The sequence below is a fragment of the Pristiophorus japonicus genome, chromosome 7 (genome assembly GCF_044704955.1).
Source record: "Pristiophorus japonicus isolate sPriJap1 chromosome 7, sPriJap1.hap1, whole genome shotgun sequence".
NCBI classification, from domain to species: Eukaryota; Metazoa; Chordata; class Chondrichthyes; family Pristiophoridae; genus Pristiophorus; species Pristiophorus japonicus.
Genome location: NC_091983.1, coordinates 242,232,776 through 242,252,594, shown reverse-complemented (window position 1 = coordinate 242,252,594; position 19,819 = coordinate 242,232,776). Strand labels below are relative to the sequence as shown.

Genomic DNA, 19,819 nt, shown 5'->3' with positions numbered 1-19,819 from the left:
TCCCAATGTCCCAAGAATCCGAAACCCCCTCTCCTGCACCACTTCGCCAACCACGTATTTACTTGCACTCTGTTTCTATACTCACGAGCACGTGGCACTGGGAGTAATCCTAAGATTACTACCTTTGAGGTCCTGTTTTTTAAACTTTTTAACATTGGAGCTGAAGGTGGATTCACTCTGGAGCATGCACGATGTTGAGAATGACGTGAGTAGCACGTGTAGTGAGTTGGTCTTACCGCAGGTGAAGGGTCCACAGCCAGCTAGGGAATGGAAGACCAGCAGGAAGAGCAGTGCAAGGAAGGTAGTGCAGGGGTCCCCTGCGGTCATCCCCCTGCAAAACAGATACACCGTTTTGAGTACTGTTGAGGGGGATGACTCATCAGGGGAGGGCAGCAGCAGCCAATTTCATGGCACCGTGGCTGGCTCTGCTGCACAGGAGGGCAGGAAAAAGAGTGGGGGATTCAGTTATAAGGGGAATAGATAGATGTTTCTATGGCCGCAACCCAGACTCCAGGATGGTATGTTGCCTCCCTGGTGCAAGGGTCAAGGATGTCTCGGAGCGGGTGCAGGACATTCTGAAAAGGGATGGTGAACAGCCAGTTGTTGTGGTGCACATTGGTACCAACGATATAGGTAAAAAAGGGGATGAGGTCCTACGAGACGAATTTAAGGAGCTCGGAGCTAAATTAAAACGTAGGACCTCAAAAGTAGTAATCTCGGGATTGCTACCAGTGCCATGTGCTAGTCAGAGTAGGAATCGCAGGATAGCGCAGATGAATACGTGGCTTGAGCAGTGGTGCAGCAGGGAGGGATTCAAATTCCTGGGGCATTGGAACTGGTTCTGGGGGAGATGGGACCAGTACAAACCGGACGGTCTGCACCGAGGCACGACCGGAACCAATGTCCTAGGGGGAGTGTTTGCTAGTGCTGTTGGGGAGGAGTTATGGCAGGGGGATGGTAACCAATGCAGGGAGACAGAGGGAAACAAAAAGGAGACAAAAGCAAAAGACAGAAAGGAGATGAGTAAAAGTGGAGGGCAGAGAAACCCAAGGCAAAAAAAAAGGGCCACTGAATATATAGGGGCTGCAGGAGGGGTCAAAACTAAAAATCATGGTTTAAAAACTAGTATTAAAACACTCTTCCTAAATGCACGCAGCATTCAAAATAAAGTAAATGAGTTGACGGCACAAATCATTACAAATGGATATGATTTGGTGGCCATTACAGAAACGTGGTTGCAGGGTGGCCAAGACTGGGAATTAAACAGACAGGGGTATCTGACGATTTGGAAAGATAGACGACAAGGGAAAGGAGGTGGGGTAGCTCTGTTAATAAAGGATGATATCAGGGCAGTTGTGATAGACGATATTGGCACTAATGAACAAAATGTTGAATCATTGTGGGTGGAGATTAGAGATAGTAAGGGGAAAAAGTCACTGGTGGGCGTAGTTTATAGGACCCCAAATAATAACTTCACAGTGGGGCGGGCAATAATCAAGGGAATAATGGAGGCATGTGAAAAAGGAATGGCAGTAATCATGGGGGATTTTAACCTACATATCGATTGGTCAAATCAAATCGCACGGGGTCGCCTTGAGAAGGAATTCATAGAATGCATACGGGATTGTTTTTTAGAACAGTATGTTACAGAACCTACAAGGGAGCAAGCTATCTTAGATCTGGTCCTGTGTAATGAGACAGGAATAATAAACGATCTCCTAGTAAAATTTGAATTTGTAATACAGATTGAGGCTGAGAAAGTAGTGTCTCAAACGAGCGTACTATGCTTAAACAAAGGGGACAACAGTGGGATGAAGGCAGAGTTGGCTAAAGTAGACTGGAAACACAGACTAAACGGTGGCACAATTGAGGAACAGTGGAGGACTTTTAAGGAGCTCTTTCACAGTGCTCAACAAAAATATATTCCAGTGAAAAAGAAGGGCGGTAAGAGAAGGGATAACCAGCCGTGGATAATCAAGGAAATAAAGGAGAGTATCAAATTCAAAACCAATGCGTATAGGATGGCCAAGGTTAGTGGGAAACTAGAAGATTGGGACAATTTTAAACAACAGCAAAGAATGACTAAGAAAGCAATAAAGAAAGGAAAGATAGATTACGAAGGTAAACTTGCGCAAAACATAAAAACAGTTAGTAAAAGCTTTTACAGATATATAAAACGGAAAAGAGTGACTAAAGTAAATGTTGGTCCCTTAGAAGATGAGAAGGGGGATTTAATAATGGGAAATGTGGAAATGGTTGAGACCTTAAATAATTATTTTGCTTCGGTCTTCACAGCGGAAGACACAAAAACCATGCCAAAAATTGCTGGTCACAGGAATGTGGGAAGGGAGGACCTTCAGACAATCACTATCACGAGAGGGGTAGTGCTGGACAGGCTAATGGGACTCAAGGTAGACAAGTCCCCTGGTCCTGATGAAATGCATCCCAGGGTATTAAAAGAGATGGCGGAAGTTATAGCAGATGCATTCGTTATAATCTACCAAAATTCTCTGGACTCTGGAGAGGTACCAGCGGATTGGAAAGCAGCTAATGTAATGCCTCTGTTTAAAAAAGGGGGCAGACAAAAGGCAGGTAACTATCGGCTGGTTAGTTTAACATCTGTCATGGGAAAAATGCTTGAAACTATCATTAAGGAAGAAATAGTGGGACATCTAGATAGGAATAGTGCAATCAAGCAGACGCAACATGGATTCATGAAGTGGAAATCATGTTTAACTAATTTACTGGAATTCTTTGAGGATATAACGAACATGGTGGATAGAGGTGTACCGATGGATGTGGTGTATTTAGATTTCCAAAAGGCATTCGATAAGGTGCCACACAAAAGGTTACTGCAGAAGGTAAAGGTACGCGGAGTCAGAGGAAATGTATTCGCATGGATCGAGAATTGGCTGGCTAACAGAAAGCAGAGAGTCGGGATAAATGGGTCCTTTTCGGGTTGGAAATCGGTGGTTACTGGTGTGCCACAGGGATCGGTGCTGGGACCACAACTGTTTACAATATACATAGATGACCTGGAAGAGGGGACAGAGTGTAGTGTAACAAAATTTGTAGATGACACAAAGATTAGTGGGAAAGCGGGTTGTGTAGAGGACACAGAGAGGCTGCAAAGAGATTTAGATAGGTTAAGCGAATGGGCTGAGGTTTGGCAGATGGAATACAATGTCGGAAAGTGTGAGGTCATCCACCTTGGGTATAAAAAACAGTAAAAGGGAATATTATTTGAATGGGGAGAAACTACAACATGCTGCGGTGCAGAGGGACCTGGGGGTCTTTGTGCATGAATCCCAAAAAGTTAGTTTGCAGGTGCAGCAGGTAATGTTGGCCTTCATTGCGAGAGGGATGGAGTACAAAAGCAGGGAGGTCCTGCTGCAACTGTATAGGGTATTGGTGAGGCCGCACCTGGAGTACTGCGTGCAGTTTTGGTCACCTTACTTAAGGAAGGATATACTAGCTTTGGAGGGGGTACAGAGACAATTCACTCAGCTGATTCCGGAGATGAGGGGGTTACCTTATGATGATAGATTGAGTAGACTGGGTCTTTACTCGTTGGAGTTCAGAAGGATGAGGGGTGATCTTATAGAAACATTTAAAATAATGAAAGGGATCGACAAGATAGAGGCAGAGAGGTTGTTTCCCCTGGTCGGGGAGACTAGAACTCGGAGGCACAGCCTCAAAATATGGGGGAGCCAATTTAAAACCGAATTGAGAAGGAATTTCTTCTCCCAGAGTGTTGTGAATCTGTGGAATTCTCTGCCCAAGGAAGCAGTTGAGGCTAGCTCATTGAATGTATTCAAATCACAGATAGATAGATTTTTAACCAATAAGGGAATAAGGGTTACGGGGAGCGGGCGGGTAAGTGGAGCTGAGTCCACGGCCAGATCAGCCATGATCTTTTTGAAAGGCGGAGCAGACTCGAGGGGCTAGATGGCCTACTCCTGTTCCTAATTCTTATGTTCTTATCCTATCTCCTGAAACTCTGCCTGAAGGACCTCAATACTTTTTCTACCAATGTCATCAGTTCCATTATGAACCATAACTTCTGGCTGCTCCCCTTCTCCTTGCAGAATGTTCTGCACCTGCTCGGTGATATCCTTTACCCTGGCACCAGGGAGGCAACATACCATTCAGGAATCAGGTTTGCTGTTAAAGAAATGCCTGTTTAGCCCCTAACTATCGAATCCCCATATGATGACCGTATTTCTACTTTCATTTTCCCCTGTGTGCAGTCACATCTCTTGTGGTGCCAGGTTTTTGATTCTTACTGTATTCTTCCAAGGAGTAGTCACCCTCCCTGCCATTCAAAACTCAAAATCGGTTAGGGATTGCCACTGGCTTGGGAGATTCCAGCACTACCTGTGCCTTCCTGTAACCTGTCCAATGCTCAGCCATTCCCTCACATCCTATACCTCTGTAGCTGTGGGGTGACCATGTCCTAAAACATACATTTGAGGAATCTCTCGGACTCCCAGATGCACTGCAGTGACTCCAGCCACTCCTCAAGCTCCGAAACTCAGACCTTGAGCTTGAGCAACTGGTGGCATTTCCTGCATACATGGTTATCCAGGAAGCATGAAGTGTCCTGGAGTTGCCACATAGAACAGGATGCACATGTAATGGGTCCCTGCTAGCCTGCCAAGATAGTCAATCCACTGACCCATAAATTGTTGAGACCCTGACCATTAAAACACTGAACGCTGAACTCTTAAAATCTAAAAACTGATGTCTAAGATACTGACTTATAAAATTCTATGGGCCCGAACTCGGTCGAAGCCAGGGCCTGCCCAATTGCTGCCCAAAGGACAACCGATGGCCGCTGAGAGACCGGGCAGTACTTTGCCTGAAAGATTCCTCTAAAAGAGGTGGCAGTCCCACCCGGCGGCCAAACAGTGGCTTATGCCGTCAATCTGGGCAGCAGCAGGCAGGAGCTCACAATCTCGGCAGCAAAGGCTCTCGCCATCCAAGTGCCGCCGAGGATGGAGTTGGGCCCAGGGAGGATGGAAGACCTGCAAATAAAAATTATGGGAAGCAAAAAAAAAACACCGGAACACCTTCAGGGGACCCCATCCAGGTAAGTTTCTGTAAAAACATTTTATTTATTATGTTCACTAACCTTTTTTCTCCGTTCTTCGTACCTACCATCGGGGTTAGACCTGCCTCCACGCTGCGGTCCTTCCCCCTGCTGACTCCCGCCAACTCCCACTCGCTCCAATCTGGCAGCTCGGCGGGCGAGAAGCCACTTACGCGACTTGGCCGCCAGAGGACGTCAGCGGGCGGTTCCCGGTGATACTCCCCTCCCGTCCGCTCCAGCCCAAGTGGAAAATGTCGAGGAGAGGAAAACGGCAGCAAAACTCGGCGGCAGCAAGCGACAGTGGGCGGTAAGGCTACCAATATCGGGGCCTAAGAAACTGACCACTGAAAGACTGAGATACTAAAAAATGTACTTAAGGATTGGAAATGATATCTATCAATCTAAAACAGAATGGAAACTACGGTCAAGTGAATTTCAACAGTGAAAAGTCAACAATTAATAACACAAATGAACAAATTAACAATTGCCTATTACCCACCAATCCACTCGCTCCATGGCAGTGATGTCACTTTTGAATTTCTTTCTCAGATTTTCACTTTCAGCTCATGTTCAGATTCTGACTTAGCACCCCCACTGACCTTCTGCCACCGGTTCTCCCACTTTTATCTGTTGTCTTTCGCATCGTTTTATCTCAAGCCCGCTCTCTCCACTCTCACTGACTTTCTGCTGCTACTTCTATCTGTTGTCCTCTCGCACTGCTTCCCTTCAGATTCACTCTCTCTGCTCTCACTGTTGGTTTTGATTGAAAAACTGCAATAAACTTTTTCCTTTAAAGAATATTTAAATCAATAATTTTTATTTCTTTTCAAATTAATTGCTACTAGGTTCATTATGACTTTGGCTTGAGAAACATTCTTTCTGTACTGAGGACGTTGGGAGCTGAGAAGAGAGCACGGCCAGAAGACAGTGAGCCAACAATTGTCATGAGAGTTATGAGAGACATGAATCTGTCTAAGCTGGTAAGTAAAGTTGGGAAACTATTTCATTAATGTGTTTAAAATATTGAAAGTGCAGTGATATCAGAAGACAGGGCAAGCTGGAGGTGGCAGTAGATCAATAAAGAAGACTACAAAGGTATGAGGGCAGAGTTGGCTAAAGTGGACTAGGAAAATAGATTAAAGTATGAGACGATTGATGAGCAATGGCAGACATTTAAGGAGATATTTCATAACTCGCAACAAAAATATATCCCAATGAGAAGGAAAGACTGTAAGAGAAGGGATAACCATCCGTGGCTAACTAAGGAAATAAGGGATGGTATCAAATTGAAAACAAGGGCATACAATGTTGCCAAGACTAGTGGGAGGCCAGAGCATTGGGAAATTTTTAAAAGCCAGCAAAGAACGAATAATAAAATGACAAAGAGAGGGAAGATAGATTATGAAAGTAAACTAGCACGGAATATAAAAACAGATAGTAATAGTTTCTACAGGTACATAAAAAGGAAAAGCGTGGCTAAAGTAAATGTTGGTCCCCGAGATGTTGAGACTGGGGAATTAATAATGGAGAACAGGGAAATGGCAGAGACAGAGAACAAATATTTTGTATCAATCTTCATGGTAAAAGACACTAAAAACATCCCAATAGTGGATAATCAAGGGGCTATAGGGCAGGAGGAACTTAACACAATCACTATCATTAATGAAGTAGTACTCGGTAAAATAATGGGACTATAGGTAAACAAGTCCCTTGGACCTGATGCCTTACATCTTACGGTCTTAAAAGAAGTGGCTGCAGAGATAGTGGATGTATTGGTTGTAATCTGCCAAAATTCCCTGGATTCTGGGGCAGTCCCAGCAGATTGGAAAACCGCAAATGTAATGCCCCTATTTAAAAAAGGAGGCAGACAAAAAGCAGGAAACTATAGACCAGTTAGCCGAACATCTGTTGTTGAGAAAATGCTGGAGTCCATTATTAAGGAAGCAGTAGCAGGACACATGGAAAAGCATAATTCAATCAAGCAGAGTCAGCATGGTTTTATGAAAGGGAAATCATGTTTGACAAATTTGTGGGAGTTCTTTGATGATGTAACGAGTAGAGTGGATAAGGGGGAACAAGTGGAAGTGTTGTATTTGGATTTCCGGAAGGCATTCGATATGGTGCCACATAAAAGATTACTGCACAATATAAAAGTTCACGGGATTGGAGGTAATATATTAGCATGGATAGAGAATTGGCTAACTAACAGAAAAGAGAGTCGGGATAAATGGGTCATTTTGCGGTTAGCAGACAGTAACTAGTGGGGTGTCGCAGGGATCGGTGCTGGGGCCTCAACTATTTACAATCTATATTACTGACTTGGATGAAGGGACCGACTGTAATGTAGCCAAGTTTGCTGATGATAAAAAGATGGGTGGGAAAGCAAATTGTGAGGAGGACACAAAAAATCTGCAAAGGGATATAGACAGGCTAAGTGAGTGGGAAAAAATTTGGCAGATGGAGTATAATGTGGGAAACTGTGAGGTTATCCACTTTGGAAGAATAAATAGAAAAACAAATTATAATTTAAATGGAGAAATATTGCAAAGTGCTGCAGTACAGAGGGACCTGGGGCTCCTTGTGCATTAAACACAAAAAGTTAGCATGCAAGTAAAGCAAGTAATCAGGAAGGCCAATGGAATTTTGGTCTTTATTGCAAGGGGGATAGAGTATAAAAGCAAAGAAATCTTGCTACAACTGTATTGGTGAGGCCACACCTAAAGAAAGGATATACTTGCAATATAGGCTGTTTAGAGAAGGTTCACTAGGTTGATTCTGGAGGTGAGGGGGTTGACTTATGAAGATAGGTTGAGTTCAGAAGAATGAGAGAATGAGAGGTGATCGTATCGAAATATATAAGATAATGAGGGGGCTCGACAAGGTGGATGCAGAGAGGATATTTCCACTCATAAGGGAAACTAAAACTAGGGGACGTAGTCTCAGAATAAGGGGCCACCCATTTAAAACTGAGATGAGGAGGAATTTCTTCTCTCAGAGGGTTGTAAATCTGTGGAATTCTCTGCCCCAGAGAGCTGTGGAGGGTAGGTCATTGAATAGGTCATTGAATATATTTAAGGCGGAGATCGACAGATATTAGAGTGATAAGGGAGTAAAGGGTTATGGGGAGCGGGCAGGGAAGTGGAGCTGAGTCGATGATCAGATCGGCCATGATCTTATTAAATGGCGTAGCAACCTCGAGAGGCCAGGCGGCCTACTCCTGCTTCTATTTTTTATGTTCGTAAGAGAGCCAGTAAAATTCATGTAATGGGGGAAATTGCCACTACTTTTGATCCTAGACTTGAAGCTTCCACTTTTTTTCTGTCTGCATTTGAGTAGGTATGATCTGTCTCACCTGAGACAGTCAAGACTCAGAAAGACATATATGAAATTTGCAGGTCTGACCAAAGGGGACTTCAGAGTTTAGAGTCTGCCTCCCTGCTGAACCTTAAACATCAAAGGCAGATCTGCATTGTACTCTCCAAAAAGAACAAAGCATGACATAAGTGCACATTCACCTTTAATACAATGAGCTTCAAAATGATCATAAGCCCACCTACTCTTTCCTCACACCGTGACTCCTGGGTATCGAAACTTAACTCTCTTCCTCTTATTCTAGTGTTTCCCTGGAAATTGAGCAGGGGACTGAGCTAGCTCCCCATTATGGCCACTTGCTCCTGTGATGCTGCTTATACTAGCTGCATGTCTGGAGCCACGCGTCTCTTGCATGATGCTCAGGCGGTAGATGACTGACATACGCTGTTGTTCTGACAAACAGCAGCCTCATTTACGTCACCTCCAGCTGTTGTCATTCCAGTGATCAGTGTGATGGCTGGTTTAATGCAGCTATCAGATTCTGAAAATCCAGCGAGACAGCAGCCTGCATCCCAGGATAGCGGGCACAGATCTGCATGATGCGCTCTGTGGCTGTAAACCAGTTGTATGTTCAGCCATGAACTCATTGAATGGCGGTGCAGACTCGAAGGGCCGAATGGCCTACTCCTGCACCTATTTTCTATGTTTCTATGTTTCCTTGTACATTCAAGGTGTGGAATCCCTTTTGATTGATCAAGATGCCGAGCTGGTTACAGTGAGCATGCACTGCAATCTGGATGGTCAGTGGCACCCTGGGGAAGCCTGAAATGCACGCAAAAGCTAGTACTTTCTCATCCTGCTTCACTCTGTCCATGGGGACAAAGATGTAGATGTTCCTCCTGGTGTAGAGAACCTTAGTGATATCCCTGATGCAACGGAGGACTGCAAACTGGGAGATGCTCCGCCCTAGTGAGTATAGGAATAGTGGTTCTGCCACAACCACTCGGCTCCAGATCTCATTACAGCTTTGGTCCAAAATGGACAATGGGAACAGTAGCATAGTGGTTAAGTTGTGGGACTAGTAATCCAGAAGCCTGGACTAATGATCTAGAGATATGAGTTCAAATCCCACTGTGATAGCTGTGGAATTTAAATTCAGCTAATTAAATAAAGATCTGGAATTTTTAAAAAGCCAGTGTCAGTAATGGTGACCATGAAACTATTGGATTGTCGTAAATACCAATCTGGTTCAGTAATGTCCTTTAGGAAAAGAAATCTGCTGTCCTTACCTGGTCTGACTTCAGACCCACAGCAAGCCATTCAGTTGTAAAAAACCACGACAAGAAACAATAACAATAATAAGAATAAAACTGGACGGACGACCCAGCATCGACCTCGGCACCAGCTATGGGCACGATAATAGCACACCGAGCCCAGTCGACCCTGCAAAGTCCTTGTCACTAACATCTGGGGACATGTTGTCTCACAGACTAATCAAAACAACAGCCTGACGTAGTCGTACATTTCAGCCAATGTACCAAACTCCTCCATCACCATCCCTGGGTATGTCCTGTCCCACCGACAGGACAGAGGTGGTGGCACAGTGGTATACAGTCAGAAGGGAGTGGCCCTGGGAGTCCTCAACATTGACTCTGGACGCCATGAAGTCTCATGGACAAGGAAACCTCCTGTCGATTACCACCTACCACCCTCCCTCAGCTGATGAATCAGTACTCCTCCATGTTGAGCACCACTTGGAAGAAGCACTGAGAGTAGCAAGGGCACAGAATGTATTCTGGGTGGGGGACTTCAATGACCATCACAAGAGTGGCTCAGTAGCAACACTACTGACCGAGCTGACCGAGTCCTGAAGGACATGGCTGCCAGATTGGGGCTGCGACAGGTGATGAGAGAACCAACACGAGGGAAAAACCTACTTGACGTCGTCCTCACCAATCTACTGGTCGCAGATACATTGGTAGCAGTGATCACCGCACAGTATTCTGGGTGGGGGACTTCAATGACCATCACAAGAGTGGCTCAGTAGCAACACTACTGACCGAGCTGACCGAGTCCTGAAGGACATGGCTGCCAGATTGGGGCTGCGACAGGTGATGAGAGAACCAACACGAGGGAAAAACCTACTTGACGTCGTCCTCACCAATCCACTGGTCGCAGATACATTGGTAGCAGTGATCACCGCACAGTCATTGTGGAGACGGAATCCCATCTTCACACGGAGGACACCCTCCATCGTGTTGTGTGGCACTACCACCGTGCTAAATGGGATAGATTCAGAACAGATCTAGCAGCTCAAAACTGGACATCCGTGAGGTGCTGTGGGCCATCAGCAGCAGCAGAATTGTATTCCACCACAATCAGTAACCTCATGGCCCGGTATATCCCTCACTCAACTATTACCATCAAGCCAGGGAACCAACCCTGGTTCAATGAGAAGTGTAGAAGAGCATGCCAGGAGCAGCACCAGGCATAACTAAAATTGAGATGCCCACCTGGGGAAGATGCAAAACAGGTTTATATGCATGCTAAAAAGTGGAAACAGCATACCATAGACAGAGTTAAACAATCCTACAATGAACGGATCAGATTAAAGCTCTGTAATCCTGCCACATCCAGTCGGGAATGGTGGTGGACAATTAAACAACTAATGGGAGGAGGAGGCTCCATGAATAACCCATCCTCAATGATGGCAGAGCCCAGCACGTGAGTGCAAAAGAAAAGGCTGAAGTGTTTACAACCATCTTCAGCCAGAGGTGGGGAGTGGATGATCCATATCGGCCTCCTCCACCATCACAGAAGCCAATCTTTGGCTAATTCGATTCACTTCCCATGATATCAAGAAATGACTTAGCGCACTGGATAGAGTTAAGGCAATGGACTCCGACAACATCCTGGCTGTTGTGCTGAAGACGTGTGCTCCAGAACAGGCTGTTCCTGTACAGCTACAACATTGGCATCTATCCGACAATGTGGAAAACTGGCCAGGTATGTCATGTCCACGAAAAGCAAGACAAATCAAATCCAACCAATTACTGCCCCATCGGTCTACTCTCAATCATCAGCAAAGTGATGGAAGGTTTCATCGATAATGCTATCAAGCGGCACTTGCTCACCAATAACCTGCTCACCGATGCCCAGCTTGGGTTCCACCAGGACCACTCAATCCAGACCTCATTACAGCCTTGGTCAAAACATGGACAAAAGTGCTGAATTCCAGAGGTGAGGTGAAAGTGACTGCCCTTGACATCAAGGCAGCATTTGACCGAGTGTGGCATCAAGAAGCCCTAGTAAAACTGAAGTCAATGGGAATCAGGGGGGAAACTCTCCACTGGTTGGAGTCATACTTAGCACAAAAGAAGATGGTTGTGGGGGTTGGAGGTCAATCATCACTGGTCCAGGTCATCGCTCCTGGAGTTCCTCAGGGCAGTTTCTTTGGCCCAACCAACTTCAACTGCCTCATTAATGACCTCCCCTTCTTCATAAGATCAGAAATGGGGATGTTCCGTGCCATTCACAACTTATCAGATAATGAAGCAATCAATACCCGCATGCAGCAATACCTGGACGACGTTCAGGCTTGGGCTGATAAATGGCAAATAACATTCGTGCCATACAAGTGCCAAGCAATAACTATCTCCAACAAGCAAGAGTCTAACCACCGTCCCTTGACATTCAATGGCATTACCATCGCCGAATCCCCCACCATCAACATCCTGGGGGTCACCATTGACCAGAAACTTGACCGGACCAGCCACATAAATACTGTGGCAACAAGAGCAGGTCAGAGGCTGGGTATTCTGCGGAGAGTGTCTCACCTCCTTACTCCCCAAAGTCTTTCCACCATCTACAAGGCACAAGTCAGGAGTGTAATGGAATACTCTCCACTTGCCTGGATGAGAGCAGCTCCAACAACATTCAAGAAGCTCGACACCATCCAGGGCAAAGCTGTCCGTTTAATTGACATCCCATCCACCACCTTCAACATTCACTCCCTCCACCACTGGCGTACCATGGCTGCAGTGTGTACCATCTACAAGATGCACTGCAGCAACTCGCCAAGACCTTTTTGGCAGTACCTCCCAAACCCACGACCTCTACCACCTAGAAGGACAAGGGCAGCAGGCGCATGGGAACACCACCACCTCTAAGTTCCCCTTCAAGTCACACACCATCCTGACTTGGAAGTATATTGCCATTCCTTCATCATTGCTGGGTCAAAATCCTGGAACTCCCTCCCTAACACCACACAGACTGCAGCGGTTCAAGAAGGCGGCTCACCACCATCTTTTCAAGGGCTATTAAGGATGGGCAATAAATGCTGGCCTTGCCAGCGACGCCCACATCCAAGGAACAAATATAAAAGAACAATCCAGCATATAAATACTTGACTGGAGGAGGGCTAATTTCAATTAGCTAAATAGAAATCCCAGGTGGACTGGAATCAAAATATGGTAGGCAAAACAATAATTGACCAATGAGTAGCCTTCAAAGTAAAGATATTTTGAGTACAGCATAGACACATTCCATGAGGGAAAAGGGGCTCGACAGGCTGGAGGAGCTCTATTTAAAGGCGCCATCTTGAATAACAATTTTTGACGGCCATTACACAGGCTCGACAGGCCGAATGGCCTTCTTCCATGCTGTAACTATTCTATGTTGTAGCCATTCTATGAAAGGAAGTGCAACCAAAGCAAAAGTTCCCTAGATGACTAAAAATATAGGTGCCGAAATTAGCCTCTTGTTTGCCTGCTGTTAGCGCATATGGTTTCGCGCCCAGGCACGGTGTGATCAGCGCCCCCTGTGGAATTGGGCAGGGGTTTTATGGAGGCGCTAAGAGGTATCGTCCCGCTTGGCTGCACCCGGCGATGATGACGTCATCGCTATGCACAGCGCTCCGTTACTGCCCCAGAAGAGAAATTCGGCCATGCCACCTCACTTACCGCCTGCCAGTGATAACAGGTTCAGCTGTCGAGTTGCAGTCGGGAGTCGGCTGGTGGAGGGCTATTATAGGGACTGAAATTGGCCTCTTGTTCGCCAGCTGTTAGCATGGGCATAAATGGTTTGTCACCCAGGCACAGCGAGGTCAGCGCCCCCCGTGGAATTGGGCAGGGGTTTTACAGAGGCGCTATGAGGTATCATCCCGCTCAGCTGCACCCGGCGATGATGACATCATCACCATGTGCAGCACCCCGTTACTGCCCCAGAAGAGAAATTCTGCTGTGCTTCCTCACTTATCGCCTGGCGGTGACGACAGATTTAGCTGTCGAACTGCAGTCGGGATTTGGCTGGAGGAGTGCTATTTAAAGGCGCCACCTTGAATAACAATTTTTTCCCGCCATTACTCTTTGCAGCTTGCGAATGCATTGGCAGAATGGCTGGTGAACAGATTTCAGCGATTTTCACATCCAGGCTGGACGACGGCAGTCTGGGCTGGCTGGGTGACCGCCAACGACACGTGCTATGGCGGAGTGGCAGTGGTGGAATCAGGAATGCTGTCATCATGAGGGAGGACAGCAGGTTCCTGCTCCACAGACCCAGTGCCACTCCCCCAGGGCAGCACCCCAGCATTCCCACCAATTTGCTGGAGCACAATTTGTTGGGCTGCTGCGACACCGTGAGATCCCCGATGGACTGTGGTGATGGCAACAGTCAGCCCATGCGTGGCATCTAGCTGAGACCGCATGAGAGCAGTCTGAAATTTGATGCCAGCAGTCATTGACTGCATGACACCAGTCAGACCATGCGTGGCATCAAGCTGAGACTGCATGGGAGCAGTCTGAGACTCACTGCCAGCATTCACTGACTCCATGACAGTACCAAGATGTTGCGTGACATCAAGCTGAGACTGCATGAAAGCAGTTGAGTTTCCATGCCACCAATCATTGTCTGCATTCCAGCACTAAGACTTTGCCTGTGCTGCCACGTCACCATGACACGTATCATGAGGACTGGATCCGCACGGTCTCCCTGGGAGTCCACCATCGTCTGCAGACTGGTAATGATGGGCTCCGTGGTATGCACAGAGCTCTGCAATGCTGGAGGCAGACTCCTCCATGCTCCTTACCACTGTCGAGAGGCTCTCGGGCACCCTTGCCATTGCACCTATGATGTCAGAGTGCATGGCCATCACCCTTTGTGTGAATGCCTCTCCATCGCGTTCCTCATCTGAGTCCTGTGGAGCAGAACTCATGTGTGAACTCGCCCTCCGTAGGTTCCCTTCCTACTTGGCCTTGCTGCAGCCCTCGTAGCCCCGGTGCATCACCCAGTGCAGACCCCTCTACTAACCTAACCTCTAACGAATGTGTAGTGCCAGTATCTGATCTGATGCCTGCGGGTGGGAGGAGCAATGACGCGGTGCTTGGCTCCTCCTCCTCCTGCTTTTCCTCCTCTTCCTCTCCCTCCAGAATCTCTTGGGGGTGGGCTCCGGTGTAGGCTCCACAGCTGCATTAAAGTGAAGGTAGTGGGGCAGGAATGGAGCAAGGAATACAGATCGTATCAGGAGCTTGAAAGTGATGAAGCCTTCTGGAGTGGAGTGGGGGGGCGGAAGTGATGAAAGGAGAGGGGATTGGAAAGTGATAAAGCTTTCTGGTTTGGGGAGGAAGTGGGATGAGAAAAGGAGAGGGGTCAACATCTCCGCCAGCCATGGCGCCCACCACCTGCGGGCCGATGAGCCACAGCACTCGCTCCTCAAGATCACTCAGAGGCCGCAGTTCAGGTTCCCCACCTCCAGTTGGCTGCTGCTGCCTTCTGTTATTCGCCATCTTGGCCTGAAAAAGAAAGGAACTCGTGTGAACATAAGAATTAGGAACATGAGTAGGCCATCTAGCCCCTCGAGCCTGCTCCGCCATTCAACAAGATCATGGCTGATCTGGCCGTGGACTCAGCTCCACTTACCCGCCCGCTCCCCATAACCCTTAATTCCCTTATTGATTAAAAATCTATCTATCTGTGACTTGAGTACATTCAATGAGCTAGCCTCAACTGCTTCCTTGTGCAGAGAATTCCACAGATTCACAACCCTCTGGGAGAAGAAATTCCTTCTCAACTCGGTTTTAAATTGGCTCCCCCGTATTTTGAGGCTGTGCCCCCTAGTTCTAGTCTCCCCGACCAGTGCAAACAACCTCTCTGCCTCTATCTTGTCTATCCCTTTCATTATTTTAAATGTTTCTATAAGATCAGCCCTTATCCTTCTGAACTCCAACGAGTAAAGACCCAGTCTACTCAATCTATCATCATAAAGTAACCCCCTCATCTCCGGAATCAGCCTAGTGAATCGTCTCTGTACCCCCTCCAAAGCTAGTATATCCTTCCTTAAGTAAGGTGACCAAAACTGCACGCAGTACTCCAGGTGCGGCCTCACCAATACTCTATATAGTTGCAGAAGGACCTCCCTGCTTTTGTACTCCATCCCTCTCGCAATGAAGGCCAACATTCCATTCGCCTTCCTGATTACCTGCTGCACCTGCAAACTAACTTTTTGGGAAGGATGTCCCTGGAGATGGAGCACGCGGTGTCCACCGGTACGCTCGCGGCCTTCCGCGAGAGGTGGGCACCGGAGGGACTGGAGTGCATCATCACGCCCGGCAACCAAATTTTAATTTGATTTCACGTTTTAAAGTTTAATTTGTTTTAATTGCCGGTGCTTTTAGTGTCCCCTTCCCTTTTATAGGGGGCACTGGGAAAATTGTGATTTTAGTGCCCAAAAAAAAACCAAAAAAAAAGAAAAACACAAAAAAAAAAGGAAAAAAAGGGCCTTGTGAATGTCTGGTGTGTCACCCAGGTCGGGTGGCACGGTTTAATGTTTTATGTTTTGTAGGTAGACTCTAAAAGAGTTTCATGCACAAGGACCCCCAGGTCCCTCTGCACCTCAGCATGTTGTAATTTCTCCCCATTCAAATAATATTCCCTTTTACTGTTTTTTTTCCCAAGATGGATGACCTCCCTGTGGCACACCACTAACCACCGATTTCCAACCCGAAAAGGACCCATTTATCCCGACTCTCTGCTTTCTGTTCGCCAGCCAATTCTCTATCCATGCTAATACATTTCCTCTGACTCTGCGTACCTTTATCTTCTGCAGTAACCTTTTGTGTGGCACTTTATCGAATGCCTTTTGAAAATCTAAATACACCACATCCATCGGTACACCTCTATCCACCATGCTCGTTATATCCTCAAAGAATTCCAGTAAATTAGTTAAACATGATTTCCCCTTCATGAATCCATGCTGCGTCTGCTTGATTGCACTATTCCTATCTAGATGTCCTGCTATTTCTTCCTTAATGATAGTTTCAAGCATTTTCCCCACTACAGATGTTAAACTAACCGGCCTATAGTTACCTGCCTTTTGTCTGCCCCCTTTTTTAAACAGAGGCGTAACATTAGCTGCTTTCCAATCCGCTGGTACCTCCCCAGAGTCCAGAGAATTTTGGTACATTATAACGAATGCATCTGCTATAACTTCCGCCATATCTTTTAATACCCTGGGATGCATTTCATCAGGACCAGGGGACTTGTCTACCTTGAGTCCCATTAGCCTGTCCAGCACTACCCGCCTAGTGATAGTGATTGTCTCAAGGTCCTCCCTTCCCACATTCCTGTGACCAGCAATGGTTTTTGTGTCTTTCACTGTGAAGACCGAAGCAAAATAATTGTTTAGGGTCTCAGCCATTTCCACATTTCCCTTCTCATCTTCTAAGGGACCAACATTTACTTTCGTCACTCTTTTCCGTTTTATATATCTGTAAAAGCTTTTACTATCCGTTTTTATGTTTTGCGCAAGTTTACTTTTGTAATCTATCTTTCCTTTCTTTATTGCTTTCTTAGTCATTGCTGTCGTTTAAAATTTTCCCAATCTTCTATTTTCCCACTAACCTTGGCTACCTTATACGCATTGGTTTTTAATTTGATACTCTCCTTTATTTCCTTGGTTATCCATGGCTGGTTATCCCCTTCTCTTACCGCCCTTCTTTTTCACTGGAATATACTTTTGTTGTGCACTATGAAAGAGCTCCTTAAAAGTCCTCCACTGTTCCTCAATTGTGCCACCGTTTAGTCTGTGTTTCCAGTCTACTTTAGCCAACTCTGCCCTCATCCCACTGTAGTCCCCTTTGTTTAAGCATAGTACACTCGTTTGAGACACTACTTCCTCACCCTCAATCTGTATTACAAATTCAACCATACTGTGATCACTCATTCCAAGAGGATCTTTTACTAGGAGATCGTTTATTATTCCTGTCTCATTACACAGGACCAGATCTAAGATAGCTTGCTCCCTTGTAGGTTCTGTAACATACTTTCTCAGAAACAATCCCGCATGAGTAAGAGTCCAGTTATGTATGTGGAAGATATGCCTGCCGTGGTTGAATGGCTGTGAACGTAGGCAAGGCATGAGATGAGGATGTGACTGTGAGTATCTGCAGATGCTTGGTGGTTGAGTGATGGTTTGCACAGTGTCCACAAACAGAGGTTCAGAGGTTGATGTGGAAGCATGTACTCACCTTCACCACCTGACAGAGGTCGTTGAATTTCTTCCTGCACCAGGTCAGGCTTCTCTGCACCACTGTGCTGGCTGACACCTCCTGGGCCACCTCTTGCCACATGGCCCTGTAAACCTGCGGAGATGACCTCCTTCCCAATAGAGGGAACCGCAACTCCCTCCTTGCCCCAAGTGCCCCCACCAATGTCTCCAGGGCCACATTGTTAAAACATGTGACCCTCTCCCTTGAAGGCCACTTCAGAATGTTCCCGATGTACACAGATCACCGACTCAAGTATAGCAATGCTGGATGGAGACTTGAACCCACAACCTTCTGACTCAGAGGCGAGAGTTCTACCAACTGAGTCACAGCAGACGCAGTTGGGTCAGTGATGAGGTGTTGGTTCTTTATGTTGCATGCATCCCACGATTCCGTTCATATAGAAAGTGGCTCGATACCAGCTGCGTGAATATTGGCAGCTGTTTCCCAGAATGACCAGCATGACATTAAGTACTGTCGTGGGTTTTTCAAGTATTCCTGAATGGAAAGGTGATTGTTGCTCATTAATTTTTCCATTTCCCAGGGCATGGGGGCATTGCAGTGAATGGCTAGTGGGGCAATGTGGAATAGCACCGGGAGCCACTCAGTTGGAGTGCACTTGAGTATCCTTGATGCCGCCCCCATGGCAGTGTTTAGCTGGACATCTACAGGCTTCGTATGCTGGCTGCAGGACCATGAGGCAGAGCCCTATTCTGCAGCAGAATAAACTGGGGTCACTGTTGCAGTATCTAAGTTTGCTGGTGATACAAAGCTAGGTGGGAAAGTAAACTGTGAGGACGACAGTAAGAGGATATAGACAGGTTAAGTGAATGGGCAGTAAGGTGGCAGATAGAGTATAATGTGGGAAAATGTAAGGTTATTCACATTGGTCGGAAGAATAGAAAAGCAGATTATTTTTTAAATGGTGAGAAATTATTAAATGTTGGTGTTTAGAGAGATTTAGGTGCCCTCGTACAGGAAACATTGGCTGAATGGTTACTTTGCAGAGTGCTTGGGTTTGCGAGCAGGTGGGCAGATAAAAGCGCTGAAATTGACAGTGCATTGGGAAGCTGGTTTCAACCCGTTGGCTTCCGTCTTTAACTCGACGTGTTAGTCAGCATGCTCGGGAGAGGTGGGTGAGCTAATTAAATTGGTTGAGAGCTTATTAAAAAGCTATTGCCAGCCTTTTTAACCTGATGTGCAGCTTTCGCAGGCTGTCCACGGGATTCACAGGCTTGTTGAGCCTCGCTAATGAAAGCAAGGTGAGAGCAGAGCGGCCATTTTGGGAGTTGAACAATTGAAAGTAAAAAAAATTCAAATAAATACTCACACCTTGCACCTGCTTCCTTGTCAAGGGGAAAGTAACTTGTGACACCATTTACGCTGAGAGTTTGCAGGTGATTTCTACAACTTCGGAAGTTACTCTCACTACATTGGAGGATTGTGCCTCTGATCTCCACTTTGTCTGGCATCTATCAGATCAGCATGGGTACAGATTATGCTGTTTCACCTTGGACCTCAGAATCGGACCAAGGTGAGCCCCGGCAGCAACAACACCAGCAGCAGCAACAGCTACTGGAGAGAGGGGATGATCACAAGGCTACACCTCGCAGGAGACGATACCCCCAACACAGGATATATAGGCAGAGTATCAGCTTCCTCGACATGATTGAACACCAATGCCTCAGGAAGCTCAGGCTATCGCGTCAGGTCATGGCAGGTCATGGATTTGCAGAGTCTGCTCACCTCTGATAATTCCAATGTGCGGTCAGCAGCTTATCAAACTGGCAGGTGCAAGTCCTGTCCTGCTGCACTTCTGATAGAGCCATTGTTCCACCAGAATTTCGAGGCTCTAATATTTTGCAGCATGAGAAAA

General features: G+C 46.5%; 1 protein-coding gene across 1 annotated transcript in view; it reads left to right on the top strand.

Annotated features, from left to right (window-relative positions):
* The window catches only part of LOC139266712 (dynein axonemal heavy chain 8-like), a 2,132,242-nt gene that overhangs the window by 1,605,422 nt on the left and 507,001 nt on the right, over positions 1–19,819 (top strand). Inside the window, exon 54 of the mRNA XM_070884298.1 lies at positions 5,938–6,072. Coding sequence (XP_070740399.1) covers positions 5,938–6,072 — 135 coding nt within the window. The remainder of the gene's footprint in view (positions 1–5,937; positions 6,073–19,819) is intronic.